Source organism: Ranitomeya variabilis, chromosome 6 (assembly GCF_051348905.1).
Source record: "Ranitomeya variabilis isolate aRanVar5 chromosome 6, aRanVar5.hap1, whole genome shotgun sequence".
NCBI classification, from domain to species: domain Eukaryota; kingdom Metazoa; phylum Chordata; class Amphibia; order Anura; family Dendrobatidae; genus Ranitomeya; species Ranitomeya variabilis.
The window spans coordinates 208,134,244-208,159,133 of NC_135237.1; the positions used below are offsets into that span (position 1 = coordinate 208,134,244).

Sequence of the window (24,890 nt, forward strand, 5' to 3'; positions counted from 1 at the left end):
GTCATTCCTCAGGTCAACGATGGTGAGCCGAAGGTAAATATTACCCACCACATTTAATAACCAATGTTTTACATGTCTAACCCTCTTTTGCTGTTTCAGCCAGGGCCATGCAATATCAGTATATTAATTATATTTTCTTTTCTCTTTTTTCCACAGCACCGTCGGCAGCACTTGGGAGGCTGCAACAGAGTTGAACCCTTCTGCGGCAATCCCTCAGGAGTCCGCCACCGCGGGACACTTCGACAGTCCTGGCCCCTCTGCACCTTCCCAGCCTTCCCTCACATCTGATCCCTCGGTCCCATCCACCAGCGCTGGAGCATCCTGGCCGCTTGCGTTGCATGATTCTGCTGGTGAGGATATAGCTTTTCCTTTACCCCACCCCTCTGATGCTGCCAACTCTACTACACCTGTGGCTTCGGGGCGGCAGCGCCAGAGGGGTCAGGTACAGAGCTATGCGCCCGAGTTCTTGCACCTGAATGCATCCTTCCAGAACTGTCTCAAAGTTTTGTGCAAGCAAATGGTTGCAGGTTTCAATTTGGTAAATAAAAGCATTCTCGAGTTGCATACACTTCTGCTACGGATGCATTCAGAAGCAAGTCAATCACCGAACCACAATTTTTTCCAGTCGGGACTAGAGCACATGGATAAGCTATCTCCTGATCAGCAGATGCAAGTAATGGAATCGTGCCAGTCTACTCTAGCGCTTGTTACTTCTCAAGCCACTGCTCCTGCCCCCCCTCCTGCACCTGCCCCCCTCCAGCCACTGTCCCTCACTCCAGCCACTACCAGCATCCTGCTCAGTACCAGCATCCTGCCCCGTACCAGCATATTGCCCGTGCCCCGTCCCAGCCTCCTGCACCGTACCAACTTCCCGCCCCATACCAGTTCCCAAAACATCTTCCACGCCTCCTCTCCCTGCCCACTACCACCAGTCTCCTTCACCCATCATGTCACTATCCCAACCGTCTTCTCCACCCATCACCTCTTCTGCCTCCCAATCCAACAACTACACCCCTCCATCATTTCAAATCCCAAATCCAACTCCCAGTTTCCTGTCCACAATCCACTTTCTTTCTCCACCCCTTCACCGCTATCTACTGATCCCGAAGTGTCCCAATCTGACAGCCCCTCCAGCAATATCTCCACCCCAAATTATGCTAACTTATAAAAATTATTGTACTGTTTTGGTTAAACAAAATTTGTATTTTATTTATAAGGTATAGTAATACATTTAAGAATGTGGTTAGAGGTTAAATACTTCAAACAGGTACATAACTTAGGTAAAAGAAGGTAAAATACTTTGGGTACAACCCAACAGGTATATAACTTGGGTAAAAGAAGGTAAAAACTTTGGGTACAACCAAAACAGGTACACAACTTTGGTAATATAAGGTTAAAGCTTAAATACTTTGGGGGCAGCACAAACAGGTACACAACTTGGGTACAATAAGGTAAAATACGGTTAACAAGGTCCAAGAAAAATTGTTCAAACTCTCTCATCCTGCCAGTCTACTTTTCCTTCAGGTGAGATAAAGTATTCTGTGAATTGGTTCTTCATTCGGGAAACTGCCACAGAACTTCTATAGGTAATGTTGTTATAATCACCCAAGGTGGTTTCTTCAGAGTGGTCTTAAACGGAAATATGTTCCTTGCATATCACATAATTGTGCAGGACAACACACGCTTTCACCACCTCGTCAACAGTGTCAGTCTTCAAGTTTATAGCTGTCAATTGTACTCGCCATTTGGCGGTCAAAATCCCAAAAGCGCACTCCACCATTCTCGGTGCTCATGTGAGGCGGTAGTTAAAAATTCTTTTAGTTTGCGTTAATCCACTACTGGAGTAGGGTTTCAGCAGGTGTTCTGACAGCTGGAAAGCTTCATCCCAACACAAATGGCATTGGTGGCCCAGTGGTTTGAGGCAGTGGTCTTGGGGGGGAATTGGAAGGTGTTTCCATACAGATGACGCCCCATTGCGCACAGTTTTAAAACTTGGGAATCATTGGAGCAGCCATGCGCCCCAATATCCACAGCTATAAATTTGTACTCCGCATCGGCGATGGCCATCAGCACAATGGAGAAGTATTTTTTATAGTTGAAATACTTCGAGCCAGAACCAGCCGGTTTCGCGATACGGATATGTTTCCCGTCCACTGCGCCCACGCAATTGGGAAACTGACACACTTGCTGGAATTTCTAGGCTACTTCCAACCAACTCTCCATTGTGGGATGTGGTATAAATTCACCGTGCAAAGAGTCCCACAATGCACGGCAGGTGTACTTGACAATTCCAGAGATGGTGGAAATCCCAAGTCTGAACTAGAAATGGAGTGATGAAAGACATTCTCCAGTTGCAAGGAATCTGTGAATAAAAGCAAGGCATACATCATTACAAAATACCAGCAATAACATTACAGTTATAAGGCAGCAGTAAACAGTAGGAGATATGATAAAAAAGATCACTAAAAAGTATTCTAAAAAAGAAATACCAGCAACATTAACGTGTGCTTTACAGGATGAGAAACAATAAAAAATGGCTTACCGAAGAGTGATCATCAGGCGCTCTGCCGGTGAAATGGAGAATCGGCAATACTTATCACTCCTTCAGATGAGGTGTCCAATTAGGTCCACCAATAGATCAAAGTTCTCCGCTTTCATCGGCACATATGAGGAAAAATTTCTCTGGGTCTCCTCGTAGCTCCATGTACAGTATAGAAAACACCCCACGTGTCATTCTCTGTGTGGTGATGGGGTGGATCCACAAACGCCGTCGGCGCAGACGCATAATGCGTTGTCTCTCTTGCTTCTTCTCCAGAACAATTGTTTTCAAGTGATTCGCCTCCACAGTGAAATCCACGTTGATCTTCAGAATATTCTAAATAACGACATCCATCTTGCTCTCAAAACACTTGCTCCTCTCTAACCTGTCACAGATGGGCTGTCGGAACACTGTATATATAGTATTCAGGGGGCCAATCACATTTTAGAGCCTCCCAGGGGCGTTTTTAAAAACCAGATCCGTCAAAAACTGGAAGAAACAGATGAAATGGATGCCAACCGGATGGAAAAGATCTGGTTTTCCGCCGGATCAAATACACGGATCCGATACACGGATCCGGCAGAAAACTGGGCCGTTCCATACGGTTTTCACAGATTATGCTGGATCCGGCTCTGCGGCGCGACGCCAGAATCGTCAAGGTGCCAAAAACCTTATGTGTGAAAGTAGCCTTAGAAAACGGCAGTGAGGGACCTGCGTAGTTAGTCATTTCGCATTGACTTCCACTGATATATTTTTGTGCAGCAGAGTGTGACGACCCCATAAGGAACAGCATGTGTGATTTTACGATCTGGTGCAATCCATAGACGTCATGTGCCAGGGTTCACAACTGCAGCCGGATGAGCAGCGATCCTGGGGCTTGTGATGACTCGCAGTGACAGGTCCCATTCCTGGCAGTACGTGACCGCCGTGATGTGCGCCGGCGCAGCTGTCACACTGCACACAAGGAACCGGCTGCCCGGTGACGTGACACACTTGTGGACCCGAGGATCCGGCAGCGGACTGAGGGCGGCGCTGCACTGTGAGCAGCGAGGGGGCGGCGGGGCTTCCTGTCACTCGGGTGACATCCCTGTGGGCGTGACCGTGCATGACATTGCTAGTCCTGGGACACTGCGCTGTATACTGTCCATGACTCCATTCAAGGGCTCCGGTGAAGGAGAGCACGGGGTCAGCGGAGCGGGAGAACCGGGAGCACAGGTGAGAGGTGAGGCAGCTGCCTGACAGGTGAGGTGCCTGCTGAACCGCACTGTCATACCAATGACCCACACAGTCCGTGCTGTGGCCGCTCCCGGGGAGGCTCCGTGCTTATCAGCAGGTTTCCATCTGCTCTTTCCTATCCATGATGCAGAGCTAATGTTACGCTATGGGGCAATTCACATGGGCAGACTATAAAGGTGCAGCACGTCCTACTTCCATCTATTTGGCATGCAGAAGACCCCAGTTACGTTTATGGAATGTTTAATCCGTATTACATCAGTATTTTACGTGTATTGCATCCATTTCTGTAAGTGATTGTCTAAGGAGCTGTTCACATCTGCATCCTCATTCATCATGTGACTTAGAGCCCTTTCTCATTGCGTTTAGGGTCATGCTCGGTGTTTCCATCAGGGCATCTGTGCGAATCACCTGTAAAACGGGGTCTGGACATGTGCACCGATGGGCCATAGCCCGTGCGCTCTGTCGTCCATCATTTTCAGCAGTGTACGTGTACAGGAGGCGGACACCCGGATGCAGACTACTACGTCTTGAGTTTCCGCTTCCAGTAGATGGACATTCCCAACCAGTAATGCCCGTCAGAGCGCACGTTCACTCCGCCGGCACCATTACAGTCTATGGCACCCTAATACTAACTGTGCCTGACAGAATGCATTGCCTTATAATTGGGTGAGGAAGCTCCACCATAAGGGTATGTGCACACATTTCAGGCATATTCCACCTGGAACCTGCCTGAAAAAAAGCTAAAAAACGTAAAAAAAAATGAATATAAGCTCAGGCATGTAAAAACGACATTGCTGTACATATGTTCTGCTTTTTGTAATTTCTGTCAATTGCACAAGTCATGAAGAGGCTAAAAGAAGTGACCGTCATTCTGGAAGCTTCTGCTTGGAAGCTGCCACTATGGTAGATATGGCATAAAATAAAATATTCTGGTGGCTAGTCCGCCACAAAAGACCATACAAGAATACCTCAAAGAAGACGCTTCAGGAAAAACATCGCAGTGTGCACATTCCCCCCACAGAGGTATGGACCGACATCGCTCATCTTCCCCAATCACTATGTAACACCCGTGGGCAGAGTGCCCGGTAGTTCTCACCTCAGTATAGCGCAGTGCCTCCACCCGAATCTTGGTGGGAGCTGTAGTGGGATGCAGGAGGGTCTTCTTCTATCAGGGGTCGATTAGGGAAACCCCAGTCCACATCCTGTACACACTTACAAGTGATGAGGTTGATTTACAGAGGTATCAGTGGTGTTAAATTCAGAAGGCAAAGATCAGAAAACATATAAATCACACAATCTGTGTTAGGCCGGGATCACACATACGCGAGATACGGCCGAGTCTCGCAGGTGAAAACCCAGCTCTGGCGACGGCACTTAGGAGCGGAGCCTGCAGCCGCAGAGCAATACATGGAGTTGCCCAGATTAGTCAGCTCTCTCTCCATGTTATCACTTTCCTGTGGACCTGATAACATAATTTGCACAAGCAACATCATTGCCCCTCATGTAAATCTGCGCACTTGTGCCACACATTCCGGCAGTGTCACTGTGTCTCTGAAATCGGGGGTACACTTCCGGCCTTAGAGATGCACTGCGCATGACGTAAGCCATCTTCTGAACTTCTAAGAGAGGGCTGACTAGTCTGGGCAACTAACACCCCCATCGACTAGTCAAAGCCCTCATTAGCATAGGGAAAGCAGAGGTTATAAATGTATACATGCTTTTTTTAAAGCATTTACAGTGCCTTGCGAAAGTATTCGGCCCCCTGGAACTTTTCAACCTTTTCCCACATATCATTCTTCAAACATAAAGATACCAAATGTAAATTTTTAATGAAGAATCAACAAGTGGAACACAATTGTGAAGTTCAATGAAATGTATTGGTTATTTTAAATTTTTGTGGAAATTCAAAAACTGAAAAGTGGGGCGTGCAATATTATTCGGCCCCTTTAACTTAATACTTTGTTGCGCCACCTTTTGCTGTGATTACAGCTGCCAGTCGCTTGGGGTATGTCTCTATCAGTTTTGTACATCGAGAGACTGAAATTCTTGCCCATTCTTCCTTGGCAAACAGCTCGAGCTCAGTGAGGTTTGATGGAGATCGTTTGTGAACAGCAGTTTTCAGCTCTTTCCACAGATTCTCAATTGGATTGAGGTCTGGACTTTGACTTGGCCATTCTAACACCTGGGTACATTTATATGTGAACCATTCCATTGTAGATTTTGCTATATGTTTGGGATCATTGTCTTGTTGGAAGACAAATCTCCGTCCCAGTCTCAGGTCTTTTGCAGACTCCAACAGGTCTTCAAGAATGGTCCTGTATTTGGCTCCATCCATCTTGCCATCAATTTTAACCATCTTCCCTGTCCCTGCTGAAGAAAAGCAGGCCCAAACCATGATGCTGCCACCACCATGTTTGACAGTGGGGATGGTGTGTTCAGGGTGATGAGCTGTGTTGGCTTTACGCCAAACATATCGTTTGGCATTGTTGCCAGAAAGTTCGATTTTGGTTGCATCTGACCCGAGCACCTTCTTCCATGTTTGGTGTGTCTCCCAGGTGGCTTGTTGCAAACTTGAAACACTTTTTATGGATATCTTTGAGAAATGGCTTTCTTCTTGCCACTCTTCCATAATGGCCAGATTTGTGCAGTGTATGACTGATTGTTGTCCTATGGACAGACTGTCCCACCTGTGATCATGGGTCTCTTGGCTGCATCTCTGATCAGTCTTCTCCTTGTTTGAGATGAAAGTTTAGAGGGACGGCCGGGTCTTGGTAGGTTTGCATTGGTATGATACTACCTTCCATTTCAATATGATCACTTGCCCAGTGCTCCTTGGCATGTTTAAAGTTTTGAAAATCATTTTGCATCCAAATCCAGCTTTAAACTTCTCCACAACAGTATCACGGACCTGCCTGTTTGTGTTCGTTGGTCTTCATGATGCTCTCTGTGCTTTAAACAGAACCCTGAGACTATCACAGAGCATTTATACGGAGATTTGATTACACACAGGTGGATTATATTTATCATCATTAGGCATGTAGGACAACATTGGATCATTCAGAGATCAACAATGAACTTCTGGAGTGAGTTTGCTGCACTGAAAGTAAAGAGGCCAAATAATATTGCACGCCCCACTTTTCAGTTTTTGAATTTCCGCAAAAACTTAAAATAACCAATAAATTTCATTCAACTTCATAATTGTGTTCCACTTGTTAATTCTTCACCAAAAATTTACGTTTGGTATCTTTTTGTTTGAAGCATGATATGTGGGAAAAGGTTGAAAAGTTCCAGGGAGCCTTTCGCGAAGGCACTGTATGTAACTGAATTATGTTATACCGGGCCCTGCCCTGAAATCCTTCAGTTATCTGGATTAAAGTCCCTCCAGAGAGCCGGTAAAGTTCTTTGCCAGTAGTAGACGATTGGGAGGCAGACCCCAACATATGGTGCTGCAGAGAACCGTGGAAATGGTGAGGAGACGGCAGCAGGATACGAGAGCAGGAGCGGAGAGCCGAGCTAATGATGTGGCTGAGAGCGGGGAGGCTGCACAGAAGGCTGATGCTGAAAATGCTTCCTATGTAAGGAAGCTTGCAATCGCTGCTAAGTTGGAGAAGTTTGCGAGGCTGGAGGAGGCCGCAAACGAGATAGCTGAAAGGGGAGAGAGGAGGAGACCGAGGAGAAAGAGAATGGAGATGATACGGTACTTGAAGGGTTAATAGGAGAGGTAGAATGGCGGGAAAAGGAGAATGGAGCAGGAAGCAATGGAGGAGCCTGTAGTAGGGGAGCCTACATTGAAGGACATATATGACCTGGTCAGATTGTGTAAGACTGCATTAAAAGCCCTTAAGGTATGTTTCCACGGTCAGGAAACACTGCGTGTTTGACTACATCTAATGATTAGTGACATGCGTACTTACTGTGTAAATGCAGCTTACTACGCATGTCTACTAATTTAAATAATCTCTTACCTGTCGCACCGCTGGAAGTCCGCTTCCACTGCACTTCTCGTGGTAACTTAGCTTACCGCGAGAACTGCACGTGACCGGGGGTTATCTCCAGTCACTAGTCTGGTCCTCACAATCAGCTGATCAGCGGATTGTTAGAACACTGCAGTCAGCGCCGGCGTTAGGGGCAGGCAGATCAGGCAGCTGCCTGGGGCCCCGCTCACCCAGGGGTCCCATCAGCACATCACGCAGCCGCTATGGGGCCCCTGTGAGGCAGGGGGGCCGCCTGCGGCCAGTGCCTTCTCCCCCGCCGCATTGAACTATACCGGTATCTGCCAGTACAGTTCAAAGCAATGATGGAGGAGAGAGCATCAGCTAACGCTGCCTCTTCCATCATTCCCCGCTCTGCCTCTGACACACTGCGGGGAATGATGGAAGAGGGAGTACAGCCGCTGAGACAGAAGCAGGGAGCAGCGCAGGCACGAGGAGAGGTGTGTTTTTTTTGTTTTTTTTTACTGGACTGTGGGGCCATTTTCGGTGGGGGGGGAGAGATGCGAGCTGTGCTACATACTATGTGGGCTGTGTTATATACTACGTGGACTGTGTTATATACTATGTGGCTGTTTTATATACTACGTGGGCTGTGTTATACACTACATGGGCTGTGTTATATACTACGTGGGCTGTGTTTTATACTACATGGCTGTGCTATATACTACGTGGACTGTGTTATATACTGCGTGGCTGTGCTATATACTTTGTGGCTGTGTTATATGCTTCATGGCTGTGCTATATACTACGTGGGCTGCGTTATGTGCTACATGGCTGTGTTGTATACTACGTGGTTGTGCTATATACTACGTGGGCTGTGTTATATACTACGTGGCTCTGCTATATACTACGTGTGCTGTGTTATACTACGTGTTATATACTATGGGGATACATTATATTCTATGGGGGAGGCTGTGTTATATACTATTGGGGGGTATATTCTACTAGATGATGGCCCGATTCTAACGCATCGGGTATTCTAGAATATGCATGTCCACGTAGTATGTTGCACAGCCCACGTAGTATATTTCCCAGCCACTTAGTATATTGCCCAGTTACGTAGTATATTGCCCAGTGACATAGTATATTGCACAGCGACGTAGTATACAGCACAGAGCCACGTAGTATATTGCACAGCGACGTAGTATACAGCACAGAGCCACGTAGTATATTGCCCAGCTACGTAGTACATTGCCCAGCCACGTATGTCACAGGTTAAAAAATAAAAAATAAACATATACTCACCTTTCGAGGGCCCCTTGTAGTTCTGTTGCCTGTGTGCCGTGCAGGCGGCAGCTTCCGGTCCCAGGGTGTGATGACGTCACGGTCACATGACCGTGACGTCATCACAGGTCCTTCTCGGGCAGGAGCCGTGATGACGTCGCGGTCACATGACAGTGACATCATGGCAGGTTCTTCTCGCATACAATCCTTGCCACCGGAACCTGCCGCTTGCATGGAGCGGTCACCGGAGCGTCGCGAGGAGCGGGAAAGGCGGCGGAAGGTGAGTATATAATGATTTTTTATTTTTTTTATTATTTTTAACATTAGATGATTTTACTATTGACGTTGCATAGGCAGTATCAATAGTAAAAACTTGGTCACACAGGGTTAATAGCGGCGTTAACAGAGTGAGTTACTCGCAGCATAATGCGGTCCGTTATCGCTGGCATTAACCCTGTGTGAGCGGTGACTGCAGGGAGTATGGCGCGGGCGGCAGGCACTGACTGCAAGGGAGTAGGGAGGGACTAATCGGACTGTGGCCATCGCTGATTGGTTGCGGCAGCCATGACAGGCAGCTGGCGAGACCAATCAGCAACTTGGATTCCATGACAGACAGAGGCTGCGACCAATGAATATCCGTGACAGACAGACAGACAGAAAGACAGACAGACAGAAAGACGGAAGTAAACCTTAGACAATTATATAGTAGATGGGGGAGGCTGTGTTATATACTATGTGGCTGTGTTATATACTATTGGAGGTATATTATATTCTAAGGGGGAGGCTGTGTTATATACTATAAGGGTATATTATATTCTATGGGGGAGGCAGTGTTATATACTATGTAGCTGTATTATACATTATACATATATTCTATGAGGGAGGCTGTGTTATATACTATGAGCGTATATTATATTCTATGGGGGAGGCTGTGTTGTATACTATGTTTCTGTATTATATATTTGGGGGGTACATTATACATTATATTTTATGAGGGAGGCTGTGTTATATGCTATGGGGGTACATTATATTCTATGGGGGAGGCTGTGTTATATACTATGGGGGTATGTTATATTCTATGGGGGAGGCTCTGTTATGTATTATGTGGCTGTGTTATATACTATTGGGGGGTATATTATATTCTATGGGGGAGTGTTGTGAATTTGGATTCTGGGCCCCCCCGGTGGCTACTGGTGGAATTGAACTGGTGTTTTCATCTTCTCTGTTCACCTGTTCCCATCAAGATGTGGGAGTCGCTATATAACCCTGCTTCTCTGTTAGTTGCTTGCCGGTCAACAATGTTATCAGAAGCCTCTCTGTGCTTGTTCCTGCTCCTAGACAACTACTAGATAAGTTGGACTCTTGTCCATGTTTGTTTTTGCATTTTTGTTCCAGTTCACAGCTGTAGTTTTGTTACTGTGTCTGGAAAGCTCTTGTGAACAGGAATTGCCAATCTGGTGTTATGAGTTAATGCCAGAGTTTTAAAGTAATTTCTGGATGGTGTTTTGATAGGGTTTTCAGCTGACCATGAAAGTGTCCTTTCTGTCTTCTGCTATTTAGTAAGTGGACCTCAAATTTGCTAAACCTATTTTCATACTACGTTTGTTATTTCATCTTAATTCACCGCCAATACATGTGGGGGGCCTCTGTCTCCTTTCGGGGTATTTCTCCAGAGGTGAGCTAGGACTAATATTTCCCTCTGCTAGCATTATTTAGTCCTCCGGCTGGCGATGGGCATCTAGGGATAAAACGTAGGAATGCTACCCGGCCACTGCTAGTTGTGCGGTAGGTGTAGTTCATGGTCAGCTCAGTTCCCATCTTCCAAGAGCTAGTTCCTATATATGCTGATGCTATGTTCTCTTGCCATTGAGACCATGACAGTTTGACCGGCCCACTAAAGGGTTAAAATCCTTGGCTGAGAAAGGAGAGAAATAAGAAGTCTGCTGAGAGTTTTTTTTTTTTTTCCTCTTGAGTGTGCTCTTAATTGGACCTCTTGCCAGTCTGTCTATGCTGCAGCCTTTTTTTTTTCCTTTCTCTCCTTCTAATCTTTGAATGGCTCTGTGTCCACCTGTTTGTAATGGATCTTCAGAGTGTAACTGCAGGTTTGAATAATCTCGCCACGAAGGTACAAAATTTGCAAGATTTTGTTTTTCATGCACCTGTATCTGAGCCGAGAATTCCTTTGCCGGAATTTTTCTCGGGGAATAGATCTGGGTTTCAGAATTTTCGAAATAATTGCAAATTATTTTTGTCCACTGAGAAGACGCCAGAGAGTATGCAGTGTGATAGAATTCTGTCCAGAAGCGAGCGGCAGAATTTTAGACGGAAAAACGGGTTGTGTTTCTATTGTGGTGATTCTACTCATGTTATATCAGCATGCTCTAAGCGCGCTAAAAAGCTAGATAAATCTGTTTCCGTTTGCACTTTACAGTCTAAGTTCATTCTATCTGTGACCCTGATTTGCTCTTTGTCATCTATTACCACGGACGCCTATGTCGACTCTGGCGCCGCTTTTAGTCTTATGGATTGGTCCTTTGCCAAACGCTGTGGGTATGATTTAGAGCCTTTGGAGACTCCTATTCCTCTGAAGGGGATTGACTCCACCCCATTGGCTAATAATAAACCACAATACTGGACACAAGTAACTATGCGTATTAATCCAGATCACCAGGAGATTGTTCGCTTTCTGGTGCTGTATAATCTACATGATGATTTGGTGCTAGGATTGCCATGGCTGCAATCTCACAACCCAGTCCTTGACTGGAGAGCTATGTCTGTGTTGAGCTGGGGATGTAAGGGGGTTCATGGGGATGTACCTTTGGTTTCCATTTCATCATCTATTCCCTCTGAAATTCCTGAGTTCCTGTCTGACTATCGTGACGTCTTTGAAGAACCCAAGCCAAGAGAGTGCGATTGTGCCATAGATTTAATTCCGGGTAGTAAGTACCCAAAGGGTCGTTTATTTAATCTGTCTGTGCCTGAACATGCTGCTATGCGAGAATATATAAAGGAGTCCTTGGAAAAGGGACATATTCGTCCATCGTCATCTCCCTTAGGAGCCGGTTTTTTCTTTGTGTCAAAAAAAGACGGCTCTTTGAGACCATGTATTGATTATCGGCTTTTGAATAAAATCACTGTTAAATATCAATACCCATTGCCGTTGCTGACTGATTTGTTTGCTCGCATAAAGGGGGCCAAGTGGTTCTCTAAGATTGACCTTCGTGGGGCGTATAATTTGGTGCGAATCAGGCAGGGGGATGAGTGGAAAACCGCATTTAATACGCCCGAGGGCCACTTTGAGTATTTGGTGATGCCTTTTGGTCTTTCAAATGCTCCGTCGGTTTTCCAGTCCTTTATGCATGATATTTTTCGCGATTATTTGGATAAATTTATGATTGTGTATCTGGATGATATTCTGATTTTTTCGGATGACTGGGACTCTCATGTCCAGCAAGTTAGGAGGGTTTTTCAGGTTTTGCGGTCTAATTCTTTGTGTGTGAAGGGTTCTAAGTGTGTTTTTGGGGTACAGAGGATTTCCTTTTTGGGATATATTTTTTCTCCCTCTTCCATTGAAATGGATCTTGTCAAGGTTCAAGCTATTTGTGATTGGACGCAGCCCTCTTCTCTTAAGAGTCTTCAGAAATTTTTGGGCTTTGCTAACTTTTATCGTCGATTTATTGCTGGTTTTTCGGATATTGTTAAGCCATTGACCGATTTGACTAAGAAGGGTGCTGATGTTGCTGATTGGTCCCCTGATGCTGTGGAGGCCTTTCGGGAGCTTAAGCGCCGTTTTTCCTCTGCCCCTGTGTTGCGTCAGCCTGATGTTGCTCTTCCTTTTCAGGTTGAGGTCGACGCTTCTGAGATCGGAGCTGGGGCAGTGTTGTCGCAGAAAAGTCCCGACTGCTCCGTGATGAGGCCTTGTGCCTTCTTTTCCCGTAAATTTTCGCCCGCTGAGCGGAATTATGATGTTGGGAATCGGGAGCTTTTGGCCATGAAGTGGGCTTTTGAGGAGTGGCGCCATTGGCTTGAGGGGGCCAGACATCAGGTGGTGGTATTGACTGACCACAAAAATTTGATTTATCTTGAGACCGCCAGGCGCCTGAATCCTAGACAGGCGCGCTGGTCATTATTTTTCTCTCGGTTTAATTTTGTGGTGTCATACCTACCGGGTTCTAAGAATGTTAAGGCGGATGCCCTTTCTAGGAGTTTTGAACCTGACTCGCCTGGTAACTCTGAGCCCACAGGTATCCTTAAGGATGGAGTGATATTGTCAGCCGTTTCTCCAGACCTGCGGCGGGCCTTGCAGGAGTTTCAGGCGGATAGACCGGATCGTTGCCCACCTGATAAACTGTTTGTTCCTGATGATTGGACCAGTAGAGTCATCTCTGAGGTTCATTCTTCTGCGTTGGCAGGTCATCCTGGAATTTTTGGTACCAGGGATTTGGTGGCAAGGTCCTTCTGGTGGCCTTCCCTGTCACGAGATGTGCGAGGCTTTGTGCAGTCTTGTGACGTTTGTGCTCGGGCCAAGCCTTGTTGTTCTCGGGCTAGTGGATTATTGTTGCCCTTGCCTATTCCTAAGAGGCCTTGGACACACATCTCGATGGATTTTATTTCAGATCTGCCTGTTTCTCAGAAGATGTCTGTCATCTGGGTGGTGTGTGACCGTTTCTCTAAGATGGTCCATTTGGTTCCCCTGCCCAAGTTGCCTTCTTCTTCCGAGTTGGTTCCTCTGTTTTTTCAAAATGTTGTTCGTTTGCATGGTATTCCTGAGAATATCGTTTCTGACAGAGGAACCCAATTTGTGTCTAGATTTTGGCGGGCATTCTGTGCTAGGATGGGCATAGATTTGTCTTTTTCGTCCGCTTTCCATCCTCAGACTAATGGCCAGACCGAGCGGACTAATCAGACCCTGGAGACATATCTGAGGTGTTTTGTGTCTGCTGACCAGGATGATTGGGTTGCTTTTTTACCATTGGCGGAGTTCGCTCTCAATAATCGGGCCAGCTCTGCCACTTTGGTGTCCCCGTTTTTCTGTAATTCGGGGTTTCATCCTCGATTTTCCTCTGGTCAGGTGGAATCTTCGGATTGTCCTGGAGTGGATGCTGTGGTGGAGAGATTGCATCAGATCTGGGGGCAGGTGGTGGACAATTTGAGGTTGTCCCAGGAGAAGACTCAGCTTTTTGCCAACCGCCACCGTCGTGTTGGTCCTCGGCTTTGTGTTGGGGATTTGGTGTGGTTGTCTTCTCGTTTTGTCCCTATGAGGGTCTCTTCTCCTAAGTTTAAGCCTCGGTTCATCGGCCCGTATAAGATATTGGAGATTCTTAACCCTGTTTCCTTCCGTTTGGACCTCCCTGCATCCTTTTCTATTCATAATGTTTTTCATCGGTCATTATTGCGCAGGTATGAGGTACCGGTTGTGCCTTCCGTTGAGCCTCCTGCTCCGGTGTTGGTTGAGGGTGAGTTGGAGTACGTTGTGGAGAAAATCTTAGACTCCCGTGTTTCCAGACGGAGACTCCAGTATCTGGTCAAGTGGAAGGGATACGGCCAGGAGGATAATTCTTGGGTGAATGCATCTGATGTTCATGCCTCTGATCTGGTTCGTGCCTTTCATAGGGCCCATCCTGATCGCCCTGGTGGTTCTGGTGAGGGTTCGGTGCCCCCTCCTTGAGGGGGGGGTACTGTTGTGAATTTGGATTCTGGGCCCCCCCGGTGGCTACTGGTGGAATTGAACTGGTGTTTTCATCTTCTCTGTTCACCTGTTCCCATCAAGATGTGGGAGTCGCTATATAACCCTGCTTCTCTGTTAGTTGCTTGCCGGTCAACAATGTTATCAGAAGCCTCTCTGTGCTTGTTCCTGCTCCTAGACAACTACTAGATAAGTTGGACTCTTGTCCATGTTTGTTTTTGCATTTTTGTTCCAGTTCACAGCTGTAGTTTTGTTACTGTGTCTGGAAAGCTCTTGTGAACAGGAATTGCCACTCTGGTGTTATGAGTTAATGCCAGAGTTTTAAAGTAATTTCTGGATGGTGTTTTGATAGGGTTTTCAGCTGACCATGAAAGTGTCCTTTCTGTCTTCTGCTATTTAGTAAGTGGACCTCAAATTTGCTAAACCTATTTTCATACTACGTTTGTTATTTCATCTTAGTTCACCGCCAATACATGTGGGGGGCCTCTGTCTCCTTTCGGGGTATTTCTCTAGAGGTGAGCTAGGACTAATATTTCCCTCTGCTAGCATTATTTAGTCCTCCGGCTGGCGATGGGCATCTAGGGATAAAACGTAGGAATGCTACCCGGCCACTGCTAGTTGTGCGGTAGGTGTAGTTCATGGTCAGCTCAGTTCCCATCTTCCAAGAGCTAGTTCCTATATATGCTGATGCTATGTTCTCTTGCCATTGAGACCATGACAGGGGAGGCTGTGTTATATACTATGTGGCTGTGTTATATACTATGGGGGGTACATTATATTCTATGGGGGAGTCTGTGTTATATACTATGGGGGGCTGCATTATATTCTATGGGGGGGCTACATTATATACTATGGGGAGGTGGGTTTTATTATATTCTATGGTGGGCTACATTATATTCTATGGGGGGCTGTATTAGATTTTATGAGGGATGATTGCATCATACTCTTTGATGGGGCTACATTATATTCTATGGGGAGGTGGGCTGTATTCTATTCTATTCGGGGCTACATTATATTCTATGGGGGGCTGTATTATATTTATATTCTCTGTGGGATGACTGCATCATACTCTATGAGGGGGCTACATTATACTATATGAGGGCGTTGCATTATATTCTATGGGAGGTTACATTATACTCTGTGGGGTGGCTGCATTATACTCTGTGGGGTGGCTACATTATATTATATGTGGGCTGCATTATACTGTATTGAGGATTATGGGGAATACATTATACTATATGAAAAACTATGGGGTGCATTATACTATGGGAAATGAATTGTACTACATAGATGACTATGGTGCATTATACTATATGGAGCACTGTGAGGAGTGTATTATACTGTGTGGAGGACTGATATTCAAAAAGGAGAAACATTGGAGTTTTTTGGCAAAATTTCTATAACAACCTTTATTTGCATTGATGTGTGGAGGACTGAGCAGTGTATTTTAATATATGGAGGGCTATGAGGAGTGTATTATACTATATGGAGGACTATGGGGCACATTATAATATGTGGAGGGCTATGGGGTATATTATACTAAACAAGTAAAATGCTGCATATTCATCGAGTGATTGGATTGTTTATGCCGGAACAAAAATAATTGTTCTCAGCAGCACATCACCGGTGTAAACTGTAGATGTGCTGCTGATAACATGATACTGTATGTTGATCTGTTAGTGATGTACTAGTGATCATTCTGTCCCGGTGTAAAGAGGCCGGGAAACAAGCGTTGAACGACTTCAATATTGTCGATCACACTCATTTAAGCTGCCTGAACTCAGCGCATGTAAATACAACTGAAATGGTTCTGTGTGATGTGCAATATGTTAGAATTTGGGGCCCCATTTTAAACTTTGCTTAGGGCCCCACTTTGCCTAAAATTGGCCCTGACTGCAGTGTAGGTGATCGCCAGAGAGTTACCGTATCTTCGGCGGTCATCTACAAGCTCTGCTATGTAAAGCCTATACATAAAAGGCCAAAATCCACATGCAACACAATTAATGTGGAGGAAGTCAGAATAAAGATTCAGTGCCAAAATAGACAAAACTCAAAATAAAAAGCACGCACCACCATGAATCAAAATATAAAAATATACAACTTTATTGAAATAAATACATAAAAGTACATGGGATATGACAGGGGTTTAGCCAAAACATGGGTGGAATCACACAAGGGGACCAGGCACCAGCAGGTGTATATAGGTATAAAGGGTTAATTAGAGTTGCTCCATAGTGTGCCAATAACCAGCATAAGTATAAGATCCCAAGTACAAATGCACACCTTAGAACAGAGATCAGAAGGGCTGTGTGCCGCATCTGAAAATAATAGGAAGAGTACAAACCCAATCAGAGAGTCATAATAATTACCTGCTGATGTCTGGAGCCCCGTGCGACCCACCGTCCCCAACGCGCGTTTCGGCGCTAAAGCCTTCTCCTCGCTTAGGTGCGGCGGGTGACACTCAGGAGACACGTTCCATTAAAAGTTCACAGGAACAACAGGAAAACAGTCTTACATCAGACAGATGAATCCTCAATGTCCATAGTAGAACTCCGCTCTCCTACCTGTAGGCACACAGGCTGTGCTACGTCCAGCACGCAGGCTCTCCAGCCTGAAATGGTCTCTGTGTGCTGTTCAGGTCGTCTGTCCCCACTTGGAACCGTCCAACACACAGGTCACTCTGCAGTGTCCAGCCAGGACACATGGAAGTGTGTCCACCCTGACAGACTCCCACACACTCCCACCATGTGCTACACACACCTCCTTTACATAGGTGTAACCACACCCAGGTACCTGTCACATGGCCAGTCAGGTGAGCGTGACATCACCACAGGTCCTTCAACAAAAACCATCTTACGTGTTCAGACACACCTCTTTGGGTGGGTTTGTAGGTGACTGGACCCACCCATCTCTCCAATCACCTGGAAGCCTTCCCAATGTAAACAAATCCCTCAGCAGTAGATCTGCTTGAGCAAAACATACCCAGGCTTCCATCACAGGGCCACCCACCTCTGCAATACATACCGTCCATCAATCACATGACCAGTCGCTATGCCACATATCCCCCCCCCTCTGCCTAAAGCCGTGGGGCTTGGCACTTTCTATTACCCGACCAGAGATCCTTCTCTGTCGTCCCTGACAGTCAAACCGTCTGTCAAAGTCAGGGCCTGTTACTGAACCCTTTCGTCGGCATTCGTCAACCATTTCCGTCACACCCTTTGATAAAGACGACCCCTTGTCATCTCGTCTGGTACAGGATCTCCCGCTTAGGTCACTGAGCCCTGAGCTAACTGAAGAGTCACTATTTCTACCTGTTTCATCAGGCCACCTTCTCCCATGGTCTTTATTGCCTGGAGAGCAATCCACCCATTTTCCTCTATGTCCTCTGTTAGCTTCAGCTTGAGGACTTCCGGTCTTACGCTAACTTCTTTGCCTCTCTGGCAGCTGTTTATTAACTTGCAGTCTCTCAAGTCTCAGCTGCTCTACCTCCCTTAGGTATGCCATGCGATATTCCAGGAGCATGCGGATATTCCTAAGACTCCCTCTGGATCCGACAACCAGGAACGGAACCATCCCATCTTCACCCATGACCTGGACCTCTTCATCAGCCGGTATCCTCAGTCTCTGCAGACAGGATTTATCCACCATCTCCTGCATCACTCTCCCAAGTTTCCCAATAACTTTCGCCACCAGAACTTTGGGTACTTGTACTGTGTCTTCCACTAAGCCCAGCCGACTAAAAGCTTTCCTTTCACGCTCCAAACGTTGAACAGCTTCTTCATTCTTCAGAATGATCCTCTGTTTTGTACGGAGGCAGTGTAGGTGCATATCCCTCAGGACAGCCACCCGCTTCACTGTGACTTCCCTTGTCGACAGTATGACCAATTGCTGAGTCTCAGGTGCCCAGCGCACCCTACATGCCTCTACTGCATTTCTAAATGCCTCATGCACACCCTTCCTGGCGCACGCTTCTCGCATGTCTTCGGGTACTTCTATTATGCTCTTGAAAAGTGGGGTTTCATCTTCACAGACATCTGCCACGACCGGGTGACTGTCTTTTTCTGCTTTTAGCACGAACTCTTCCTCAGTCTTTTCTTCTGCTTGAGCCTTCGCCAAGATGGGCATTGGCAACTCCTCTGCCAGGCAGCGACACTCCTCCTCTCTCTGGAGAAGCTCCTGCTGATGCTTTCCTTGAGCCATTCTGAGCACGTCCATATCTATCAATATGGCTCATTCATGGCCTGACACACCGACAGGTGACGTCTGAGTTCAAAGACCTCCTTCTCTAGGTCACCCACTTTGTGCTCAATTGCTTGCCTCAGGACCCTTTCTCGTTCGACTGTTTCTTTAAGCAGCTCTATGTTATGGTCCTGCTCTCTTTTGGCTAGCACATGTTGCACCACCAGTTCTTTAATTAAACTTTCAGATGGGGGCTCTTGCCCACCCACACTCTGCCTCTTCAGAATTCCACCTGTTTCTGCATCCACCTCTATGGTCTCTCCTGGGCTCTCTGTCTGTTTACTTTTAGGTACCTCTGGACTCTTGGTAACTTCAGAGTTCTCCATCTCTTCAGCATCAGGTAGTTCATCATACTGACCCACTTCACTCTTTCCGGGCATTTCAGATGTGGGTCTACTACTGGTCTGTTCTAACCCCAGCCCGTCACTAACTACCTCAGTGCTAGGGTTTGTCAGAGATAAAGTGACCTCCTCATCAAGGACAATAACGTTATCTGCACCTGACCCTGTCTCTTCCTCATCATCTCTCTTCTCAGAGGGTGTAACCTGTCCCGCCTTTCTGCGGCCCCCGCGACGAGATGAAGATCTGTGATTTTTACTCGGCTCCTCCTTACTGCACTCCTTTCCCCTTGCGCTCGAGACACAGTCTGGATAGGAGTCACCCCCTCTCACCCTGGAACAGCAAGTCCCCACTTAAACAGGTGTCAGACTCACACTTTCTTCCGGTCACCCGTAACTCTGGACTATTGACATTAGGTGGCGCTACTTCCTCTTTACACATCCCATTACCAGGAATCCCCACAGCCTGCTGCTGTAGTGGGGCTTCAATATGACCATTCCGTCTCTCCTCTGAACAACCCCACACTGCGTCAACTTCCCATATGTCTTCAAAGATCACAAAGTCCTGGCCCCTCTCAAATGGGTAGAACAAGTCTGGTATACCGCCATCTTGGCACTTTACATTTTTGGACATATCAATGATCACTCTGTCCACAGTATAGTCAACAGTGACCCCATGAATGCAGCGAACATTGACCTTTTTCTCGGTTAGACAGAGAACAAGAGGAGTTCCCATCAGAGTCACCTGACTCTTTGAGTCCAGCAGTCCAGATACTCCTTCACAGTATAACATAACAGTACACACCTGTGGCCTGTCATCAAATGGGAAGTCTATGCCGCACTCGAAATACGTAAAACACAAACATTGCTGTTCCCCTTTTGAAAGCTCCACCCCTTTTTGGGTCACCATCCCCTTTTTGTACTCTGCCCCTTTTAGGGCCACCATCCCCTTTTGGGCTGTTTTCTCCTTTAGGGCCACCACCCCCTTTAGGGTCTCCACTCCCTCTTGGGCAACTACCCCCTTTTTGGACGCCACCCCTTTTTTGGGATGCCCGGCCCCTTTTTGGCCAACCATAATTATTTGGGTCACCGCTCTGTTTTTGGGACCCCACTCCCTTTAGGGACACCACCACACTCTAGGGTACACCCCGTGGACTTCCCCACAGTACTCTCAAGCCCCAACAGTTCCACAATATATATCTCTTTAGGTCGGCACTGGCCCTTTAAGAGTCTGCACGACCTAGTCCAGCAATGTCTCTTTTTTTTTTGTCTTTTCCTCTTTTTGCTGCAACTGTAGCTACACTTCACAAGGCTCTGCACCGCATACTTCGTGGACCCGCCGATCCACAGCAAGCCGCTTGTCACCTTCGTGGACCCGCCGATCCACAGCAAACTTCGTAACCCCGCCGAGTTACCGCCAGACGCCTTCAGTCTTCATGGCCCCGCCGAGCCACAGCAAGTTGATCAGAGAAGAAAAAAAAGAAATACATGGACTCGCCGGTCCACAGCAAGCACCTGCTCACATGCTTTATAGAAAAACACAGCCTCTCACTGACCCCGGTCAGAATAACACAGACTCCGGTCTGTTACACACCCGGCTTTACAGCCCAAACACAATTTCTCACTGATCCTGACCAGCATAATACACGGTTTTCAGACCGTTACCCGTTGGCAACTTTCACGGGTTCCTGGACAGCCCTCGGCCTCAGAGGTGCCCAGACGCAATGTCTCTCTTTTTTACTCTGACCCCGGTCAGTACATCACGGATCTCCATCCGTTACCTGTGATTGCCACACAGGTTCCCGGATCCCTCTTCTCCTCAGAGGTATCCCATAAACAGCAGTTCTCACTGACCCCGGTCAGTATTTACTCACGGTTGTCAAGACCGTCCACTCTTCTGGCTTAGACCAGCCAGCGCTGCAACATGTATTCCTTGGATCGCTGCCCGCATTCTCCACCAATTGTAGGGGTTGTACTCGCTTAGGTGCGGCGGGTGACACTCAGGAGACACGTTCCATTAAAAGTTCACAGGGTTTATTGCTCCATAAACCACAAAGTAACAGGAACAACAGGAAAACAGTCTTACATCAGACAGATGAATCCTCAGTGTCCATAGTAGAGCTCCGCTCTCTCTCAGACCTGTAGGCACACAGGCCTGTAGGCACACAGGCTGTGCTACATCCAGCACGCAGGCTCTCTAGCCTGAAATGGTCTCTGTGTGCTGTTCAGGACGTCTGTCCCCACTTGGAACCGTCCAACACACAGGTCACTCTGCAGTGTCCAGCCAGGACACATGGAAGTGTGTCCACCCTGACAGACTCCCACACACTCCCACCATGTGCTACACACACCTCCTTTACATAGGTGTAACCACACCCAGGTACCTGTCACATGGCCAGTCAGGTGAGCGTGACATCACCACAGGTCCTTCAACAAAAACCATCTTACGTGTTCAGATACACCTCTTTGGGTGAGTTTGTAGGTGACTGGACCCACCCATCTCTCCAATCACCTGGAAGCCTTCCCAATGTAAACAAATCCCTCAGCAGTAGATCTGCTTGAGCAAAACATACCCAGGCTTCCATCACAGGGCCACCCACCTCTGCGATACATACCGTCCATCAATCACATGACCAGTCGCTATGCCACAATAGATACGGTAGATAGATACAATAGATACGATAGATATGGCTATAGATAGATACGATAGATAGATAAGATAGATAATAGATAGATACAATAGATAAATACGATAGATTTGATAGATAGATATGTGATAGATAGATACGATAGATATAGCGATAGATAGATAGATACAGTTATATGAAAAAGTTTGGGCACCCCTATTAATCTTAAGCTTAATGTTATATAAAAATTGTTTTTTTTGCAACAGCTATTTCAGTTTCATATATGTAATAACTGTTGGACACAGTAATGTTTCTGCCTTGAAATGAGGTTTATTGTACTAACAGAAAATGTGCAATCTGCATTCAAACAAAATTTGACAGGTGCATAAGTATGGGTACCTCACCAGAAAAGTGACATTAATATTTAGTAGATCCTCCTTTTGCAAAAATAACAGTCTCTATTCGCTTCCTGTAGCTTTTAATGAGTTCCTGGATCCTGGATGAAGGTATTTTTGACCATTCCTCTTTACAAAACAATTCCAGTTCAGTTAAGTTTGATGGTCGCCAAGCATGGACAGCCCTCTTCAAATGATCCCACAGATGTTCAATGATATTCAGGTCTGGGGACTGGGATGGCCATTCCAGAACAGTGTAATTGTTCCTCTGCATGAATGCCTGAGTAGATTTGGAGCGGTGTTTTGGATCATTGTCTTGCTGAAAGATCCATCCCCTGCGTAACTTCAACTTTGTCACTGATTCATGAACATTATTGTCAAGAATCTGCTGATACTGAGAGGAATCCATGCGTCCCTCAACTTTAACAAGATTCCCGGTGCCGGCATTGGCCGCACAGCCCCAAAGCATAATGGAACCTCCACCAAATTTCACTGTGGGTAGCAAGTGTTTTTCTTGGAATGCTGTGTTTTTTTGCCGCCATGAATAACGCCTTTTTGTATGACCAAACAACTCAATCTTGGTTTCATCAGTCCACAGGACCTTCTTCCAAAAAGAAATTGGCTTCTCCAAATGTGCTTTTGCATACCTCAGCTGACTCTGTTTGTGGCGTGTTTGCAGAAACGGCTTCTTTCGCATCACTCTCCCATACAGCTTCTCCTTGTGCAAAGTGATTGTATAGTTGACCGATGCACAGTGACACCATCTGCAGCAAGTTGATGCTGCAGCTCTCTGGAGGTGGTCTGAGGATTGTCCTTGACTGATCTCACCATTCTTCTTCTCTGCCTTTCTGATGTTTTTCTTGGCCTGCCACTTCTGGCCTTAACAAGAACTGTACCTGTGTTCTTCCATTTCCTTACTATGTTCCTCACAGTGGAAATTGACAGGTTAAATCTCTGAGACAGCTTTTTGTATCCTTCGCCTGAACAACTATGTTGAATAATTTTTTGTTTTCAGATCATTTGACAGTTGTTTTGAGGAGCTCATGATGCCACTCTTAAGAGGAGATTCAAACAGGAGAATAACTTGCAAGTGGCCACTTTAAGTAGCTTTTCTCATGATTGCATACACCTGGCTATGAAGTTTAAAGCTCAATGAGGTTACAAAACCCAAAAAAAGGGCTTTAGTAAGTCAGTAAAAAGTAGGTAGGAGTATTTAAAACAAGAAAATGATAAGGTGCCCATACTTATGCACCTGTCAAATTTTGTTTGAATGCAGATTGCACATTTTCTGTTAGTACAATAAACCTCATTTCAAGGCAGAAACATTACTGTGTCCATCAGTTATTAGATATATGAAACTGAAATAGCTGTTGCAAAAAAAACAATTTTTATAAAACATTAAGCTTAAGATTAATAGGGGTGCCCAAACTTTTTCATATAACTGTAGATAGATAGATAGATACGATAGATAGATAGATACGATACGATAGATAGATATAGCTATAGATAGATCTATCTATAGCTAATCTATCTATCTGTTATCTATTATTTATCTGTGTGGGTAAACATTATTCTTCAATGGAGTATGTAAAAGAAGAGGTTGGACAAAGAAATTACATCGCAATTCTTTTTTTTTATATATATCTTTATTTAGCTTACAAAAACACATGCAAATCTGCATGAAAAAACGCATGATAAACGCGGATGTACGCAGCGTCCAACCCACAGCATTTACTGACCGTGGGAACATATCCTAATATATCTGCAAACGGGAAATCTCTTTTTTTTCTTTCCCAGAAGCCAACTTTCAATTAGCTTTATTTAAAGAGACAAAAAAACGCATGCAATCAAAAAAAGCATGAAAAAACGCATCAAAAACGCAGGTGACCTGCCAGTGACCTCAGATGCAGATTTGGTGCAGACAGATTTTACCTGCGTCAAATCCTGAACAAATACTGAGCCATTCCTGACCGTGGTAACATACCCTTAGGGTGCGTGTCCACTGGAAAACCCGCTCCTCCCAAAGCGCCGCCCCCTTCTGTACGAGCAGTGAATCTCTGCACCCCATACATAGGGCCCTGTGATTTCCCTTGCTGCGATGGAGCGTCGCCGCAAGGTAAACAGACATGCTGTGTTCTAAAAAGACGCGCCGCATGTCTGTAAACGGAGGGCCGCCGGATGCGTGTTCGCACGCATAGTGGAGACGGGATTTCATAAAATCCCCTCCACTATGCTGGAACATCTGGACGCTGTGGGTTGAATGCAGCGTTCAATCCACAGCTAATCCGGATGTAATACTGAATGTGGACACATACCCTTACAAAGAGGATTGATGGGGTTAAAAAAGAAATGACCAGCGTGAAGGCAGCCATGAATAAAGTTGATTCCAGGGTGGGAGCGGTGGAGGAGAGAGTGAGTGTGCTGGAGGACCAACTCTCTAAGATGCAGAAGTCTCACACTCAGTGCTTGCAGAGATGTGCTACTCTGGCTGTCAGAAATGATGATTTGGAAAAACGCTCCAGATGGAACAATGTGAGATTGGTGGGCACCCCAGAAAAGGCAGAAGGGACTGATCCTACAGTGTTTTTTGCGGAATGGCTCCGTACTGAGATTG

At 46.1% G+C, this 24,890-nt stretch overlaps 1 protein-coding gene across 7 annotated transcripts in view; it reads left to right on the forward strand.

The window, feature by feature from the left end:
• Positions 1–3,476: 3,476 nt before the first annotated feature.
• UPP1 (uridine phosphorylase 1) overlaps positions 3,477–24,890 on the forward strand; it is a 218,443-nt gene continuing 197,029 nt past the window's right edge. For 2 of the 7 annotated variants that reach the window (XR_013216890.1, XM_077269406.1), the window contains exon 1: positions 3,524–3,761. Coding sequence is in view for 5 of the 7 variants with exons in the window: in XM_077269406.1 (XP_077125521.1) it covers positions 3,686–3,761 (76 nt within the window). In the remaining 2 variants the exon portion in view is untranslated. Of the gene's footprint in view, positions 3,762–24,890 lie in introns of all 7 variants that reach the window. The other 5 variants (XM_077269410.1, XM_077269409.1, XM_077269407.1 and 2 more) reach the window with 3 other exon arrangements.